Raw genomic sequence first — 6,354 nt, forward strand, 5'->3', positions numbered from 1 at the left:
TTATGAACTTAACTCAATTAATTTCATCGCATACAACGTATATAGGAACATGTACATGTACGTATAATTGAGACTGCATAGGAAAACTGTCATTTGGGGAATTACAGTCGATGTGACCTACATCTGTTCATGCACGCACGTTTCCTTATTAGTCAATGCTAATTCGTCTGATGAAAGTGTAAAAAGACATACTAATTCAAATTATCAATACACGGTGAGAATTTGGATGAGGTTCCGATGTTTATTGGGCAAAAAACAGAACATGCACGCTCAAAGCCTATTGTCCACTATTAAGATATGGGTTTTAAGCAATGAAAGGGACTATTTTCAGCCTTCTTAAATCTACTATACATAGGAGCCTTCCCCCTCATAACTTCCGTTTCAGTAATGCTGCAAGATTTATGCTGCTGTATTAACTTTTTTCAATCCCTTATACATCCGATGTTATTACTTTGAATCACTCTACTAATTATTTAGATGGTTAATTAACCTAATTACAGCATGGGGGTCGAAAAATGGAACATCGGCATGAAATGTTTTTTTCTGAAAAAACAATTTTGCATCATGCTTGGGTACACACATTATCTTTCATGTGATGCTAAAATAATATATTTATCATCCAGAATGTGAGGATAATCGAACATTTTGTGAAAATTTTAATGCACAATACAGAATTTTTTATTCTGATTATTCTTGTATACAAACAATTTTCATAGTATGAAGAATTGGTGTTATTATTTCAAATATGTATGCAAAAATTCGGTCGAAAAAACCTGGTAGAAATTATTTATTTCGCACAACAAAATATCCTGTGTAGCCAAAAAGGTGAGGGCCTAAGACATCTCCCTGGCGTCCATCAAAAAGCAATGCACCTGATTACAGGTAATTGGTAATGAAATTCGTTGCAAGCCTACAATAAACCTTTCAATGCATGTTAGGTCACAAAAAAATCCAAACTCAGATTTGTTTCATCACTTGGTGTGATTGACAACAATCAATTTTGAGATCAATATCCTTGTCGTTATTTAGAATTTGTTCTTGTTCATTTTGTTACCATTTTTTATATATTTTATCATCAGTTTTGTTTTTACATTGCTTTTATGGAATATTTCACACTTATTTGTTAATATCCATCTTATAATGAAGAGTAGACGTATTGGTGAAAGTTGTCATCTTATCTTCGAGAATTCTCGTAAATGTAAAGGTACAAGAAATGTAAAAAAACAGATATACTAACTAAAAGTGGTATAGATTGCTCAAATGAAGATGTTAATATTTGTCCAAAGTGCTACCTAAGGTATCTGCGCAAAAGAGAATATAAAACAGAACTTTTCGAAGATTACTTCTAGTAATTTTTCTCTCTTAACAATCAAAGACCTGTTTTACGTGTCTTTTTCACATAAAAAATGTTGTCTTTGTTTTAACATTTTTAATTTAAAGGGGAAAAATTCCACAATTCTGCCAAAACGTGCCAGGCATCAATTAATTTTCACAAACAAATTGTGGTGTTCTGCGTCATCACGTGTATGCTAATTTCATCTTATTGGCAATGATCTGAACCCGTGTACACAGGATATCTTCAAGGAAGAGAGTCTTTGGATTCTCAATTATTAAGTAGGTTGTCTGAAAGAACCAATCAGCCGTCACTCTCAATTCCTCTCTCTTGGATGACCCCTGGCGGCTGCAAAGCTTGGACAGGTTGGTCCAAAGAACAGTTTCTGAAAATCCATTCGTACATGGTCCCATTTGTGTCTTCTTCAGTATTTACCAAAATTACACAAAATACTCTTTTACTGTTTTGGGTTAAAGATGAAAACTGATATCTCTTGGAATCTGTGTTCCGCTCTTTTTGGCATTTCTCTGTCTTTTATTTCAAAAATCTTTCATTCTGTAGTACAAGCATGTAATAAATCTATAGTTCCAGTGTTCCTTGGACCTGACCATTTGAGTTGGGAACATACTTCCACACAATATTGTATTCTCAGAAAGACTCTTTGGAGACAGCGTGATTGCCATACTAGATGGTACATATACTAATATTCAAAAATGTGCCTACCATAAGCTTTAGATAATTTCTTACTGTGGCCAGGGGGAGAGTAATTACCGTTTACGCATGAGCAAATATCTACCTGATTGGTACATGTTGGACACAGTACATGTAGGACCATTCTGTGGAAGCCAAAATGATGCAAGCATTACCAGAAAACATCATAGACAAGCTCACATGGTTGGAGCAAGACGACAATGTAGTCGTTGATCGTGGTTGTAGATGTTAGAGGCATCTGGTATAAATACCAGTATGTCCTCATAACTTAAGCCTGGTCAGAGCCTATACTCTGATCTACAGGCTAACATTGACAGGACACTTACTATATCGCGATGGATTGTAGAGTCTTATCATGGCTGTCTTCAAGCATTGGATATTTTTAGAACTCGACATATATCAAATTGCTTCATTAATATAATTGAGGAAATAATAAAAAATGTGATTGCATACCTCAATGGGATACTGGGACCAATTTATCAAAGATGACCGGAAACTGACAGAAAAGACAAAGAACTCGGAAAACAAATGAAGTTTCGACTTCTATAAAACAAGCTGGTTGGCGCAGAGGGTGAAAACAGAACAAGCTCTCTCAAAGAGAGCAAAGTCAGAATTCGTAAAGATGGATGCATCTTCAATCACTTTTCCAGAGCTCAACTTGGAATATTTGATTTAACGTGCGGCACCTACCAGTTATCATTAGCTCCAGGCTATATCAGTTTTACAGATGGGTGTATCAGCACTCTCAAGACCTCATCCGTTGTCAGATTTGTTTTAGACACCAGAGCTAGACTAAATATAATGTTTGGATTCAGAACAGCACGACACCAAATGATAATATTTGGATTGATATTTTTGTCACGGGTATTTCATGACCTAGCCCATCTATAATCAAAACATTTTTGGTATATAAACGTTATAAGATACTTTTATTCTAAAATGAACACATTTATTTGTCTGGAAAATATCATTACTTGAGACGGCTTCTGGCTGTGGTTTGTCTGCAAATATCTGATAACTAACTTTACATGTATACTCAACAGGTGTTTTCAGAGACGTGATCTCGACATTGCTAAGAGTATGTTTGCTAATACATCCTGACCTCTCCTGAAATAGGATGGTTTTCTACCTAATCTTATAGGCCAGTGAAACACACACATTGACAGGGTTTCGAATTCTTGGATGAACATTTATCAAAGCGACATTTCCGCTGAAATTTAATTGATAATACGTAAATTGTGTATTGTTGTAAGGAATCCAGGGAACGTAAACAACATAAATCGTCTAAATATGCAAATAGAAAATAACGTTATGCACGGGAGGCCACGAGAGATATCTTATTACATGAAGGGAAATTCAGAAATGCTTTAAGACAACACATGCTGGTCCCTTAAACTGGAGATTTAGATGTGAACTTATACTAACAGTGAATATTACCCGTTTTTAGCAACTGTTTCGGCCTCTATAAAACGTTCTACGCTTTCTGAACTCATTTCTTGTTATCAAACGCCTACTATTATAGAAGAACCAGTAGTACGTGTAAAACAACATGCAATACGTGTATGGATTCTATAACAAAATGTTTGAAACTACCATGAATCTAGGAGGAAATGATTTCGCTGACTTTCTAGTGGTTTATCATGATTTTAGACTGGTTTTGTAATCAAAATTCGTGTCTGACCGACTCTCCCATATAGAGTGACACCTGGTTCTTTTCCCAGAGAATATGATATCTCGACCATAACAGCCGGCTGGCCCCTGTACTCCTTCCTTCGAGACAGCAAAGGAACCGAAACAGCCGTCCACCTTTCCAACTGACATCAATATGAAGCTTCTTGTGTTTTTCCTTTCCCAACTGGCCTTTGTCTTATGTGTTGAAAACAGGACATTATCCCAGTACATCCACGATCATAGCCAGTTCAGCATCCTAGATGAACTTTTAAACCATGCTCACCTCAGTGCAACACTCAACAGTCCGGGTAAGACATTTTCTCTTTGTGTTATGATTCATGATGCTGTTCATTACTAGTACTGTATACAGCGAGTAAACAGAAGATGTGCTTCGACACAAGATTATAAACCCTATAGAAAAGTTTAGAAATGGAAAAGAAGAAGATCCAAACTGTTTTATTGGTAAAGCATCTCAGTTCTGGTTTCTCCAAATTCCCGTGAGCAGATCTAGAGGACACAGACAAACAACCTTTCTTCTAAAGGGAGGCCATTATGATAGTCGCTTTTTATGAGCATACAGTGGGTAATACACCAAAGACTTTATTAACCTGTGAAGGTTTAAAATTGTACTGGAATATACAAATTCTCTACACTGTATTGTTTATGAGAATAAAACAATTGTCATTGTCAATTATACACATTTTTCCTAAAATTTCAAAAGCCAACAATCCTGGTATACTTTGTACAAGTTAAGATTCTGTATATTACACTATTGTGTCTTACTACGTAACGTTAGCTGAAAATACTCAATACGAATGGGAAACAATAATATTAAGTGTCTGGACGATATCGTGACGTTGATAGGTATGCCACTCGACCTATATATAGACTTAAAGGTTCGTGACCATCCTTATCTCACAACAGCCGGCCCTTGTCTGACACTATTAACTTCTTTAATCCAACACTCTGTCCTTTCGGCCCACGATTTTCTTTCTTAAGAAAAGCTCGGTCTCGGGGAGTAATCCCTCACATCTCAAAGGTCACACTACCTCAAAGGTCACACTACCTCAAAGGTCACACTACCTCAAAGGTCACACTACCTCACACCTCAGAGGTCACACTACCTCAAAGGTCACACTACCTCACACCTCAGAGGTCACATTACCTCAAAGGTCACACTCCCTCTTACCTCAAAGGTCACACTCCCTCACATCTCAAAGGTCACACTACCTCAAAGGTCACACTCCCTCACACCTCAAAGGTCACACTCCCTCACACCTCAGAGGTCACATTACCTCAAAGGTCACACTCCCTCACACCTCAAAGGTCACACTCCCTCACATCTCAAAGGTCACACTACCTCAAAGGTCACACTACCTGACACCTCAAAGGTCACATTTCCTCAAAGGTCACACTACCTCACACCTCAAAGGTCACCCTCCCTCACACCTCAAAGGTCACACTCCCTCACATCTCAAAGGTCACACTACCTCAAAGGTCACACTGCCTGACACCTCAAAGGTCACATTACCTCAAAGGTCAGACTACCTCACACCTCAGAGGTCACATTACCTCAAAGGCCACACTACCTCACACCTCAGAGGTCACATTACCTCAAAGGTCACACTACCTCGCACCTCAGAGGTCACATTACCTCAAAGGTCACACTACCTCACATCTCAAAGGTCACACTACCTCAAAGGTCACACTACCTGACACCTCAAAGGTCACATTACCTCAAAGGTCACACTACCTCACACCTCAGAGGTCACATTACCTCAAAGGCCACACTACCTCACACCTCAGAGGTCACATTACCTCAAAGGTCACACTACCTCACACCTCAAAGGTCACACTCCCTCACACCTCAAAGGTCACATTACCTCGCACCTCAAAGGTCACACTCCCTCACATCTCAAATAGCACACTCCCTCACATCTCAAAGATCGCACTACCTCACATCTCAAATGTCACACTACCTCGCACCTCAAAGGTCACACTCCCTCACATCTCAAAGGTCACACTCCCTCACATCTCAAATGTCACACTACCTCCCACCTCAAAGGTCACACTCCCTCACATCTCAAAGGTCACACTACCTCATATCTCAAATGTCACACTACCTCACATCTCAAAGGTCACACTCCCTCACATCTCAAAGGACACACTACCTCATATCTCAAAGGTCACATTACTTCACACCTCAAAGGTCACACTACCTCATACCTCAAAGATCACACTACCTCACACCTCAAAGGTCACACTACCTCACATATCAAATGTCACACTACATCACACCTCAAAGGTCACACTATCTCACATCTCAAAGGTCACATTACCTCACACTTCAAAGGTCACACTCCCTCCCCTCATTCCTAAGTTATGTCCGTCATCTGCCCGTTAGGAGTCAATGGTTCAATTTAAGCGACTTCTTCTGAATAACCAATAGGCTTAGGATGATGGTATTTGGACAGTAGCGTGCTGGAATTATGGGCTGTCAAGTCTTTCAATAAATGACATTAACCTACTTTCAGGATCACATAGATTAAGTTTGTAAAAACTTTTTATCTTTTTCCTCCCCCCGCCTTAACAACGCATGATACCCATAGGGGAGGGGAAATGTGTGTGTGTGTGTGTGT

At 38.9% G+C, this 6,354-nt stretch overlaps 1 protein-coding gene across 1 annotated transcript in view; it reads left to right on the top strand.

The window, feature by feature from the left end:
* The first annotated feature begins 3,767 nt into the window (after positions 1-3,767).
* The window catches only part of LOC110456680 (transforming growth factor-beta-induced protein ig-h3-like), an 11,552-nt gene continuing 8,965 nt past the window's right edge, over positions 3,768-6,354 (top strand). Inside the window, exon 1 of the mRNA XM_021507555.1 lies at positions 3,768-4,023. Within this exon, the coding sequence (XP_021363230.1) occupies positions 3,870-4,023 (154 nt within the window). The 5' untranslated portion in view covers positions 3,768-3,869. The remainder of the gene's footprint in view (positions 4,024-6,354) is intronic.

Source organism: Mizuhopecten yessoensis, unplaced genomic scaffold, assembly GCF_002113885.1.
Source record: "Mizuhopecten yessoensis strain PY_sf001 unplaced genomic scaffold, ASM211388v2 scaffold8821, whole genome shotgun sequence".
Classification (NCBI taxonomy): Eukaryota; Metazoa; Mollusca; class Bivalvia; order Pectinida; family Pectinidae; genus Mizuhopecten; species Mizuhopecten yessoensis.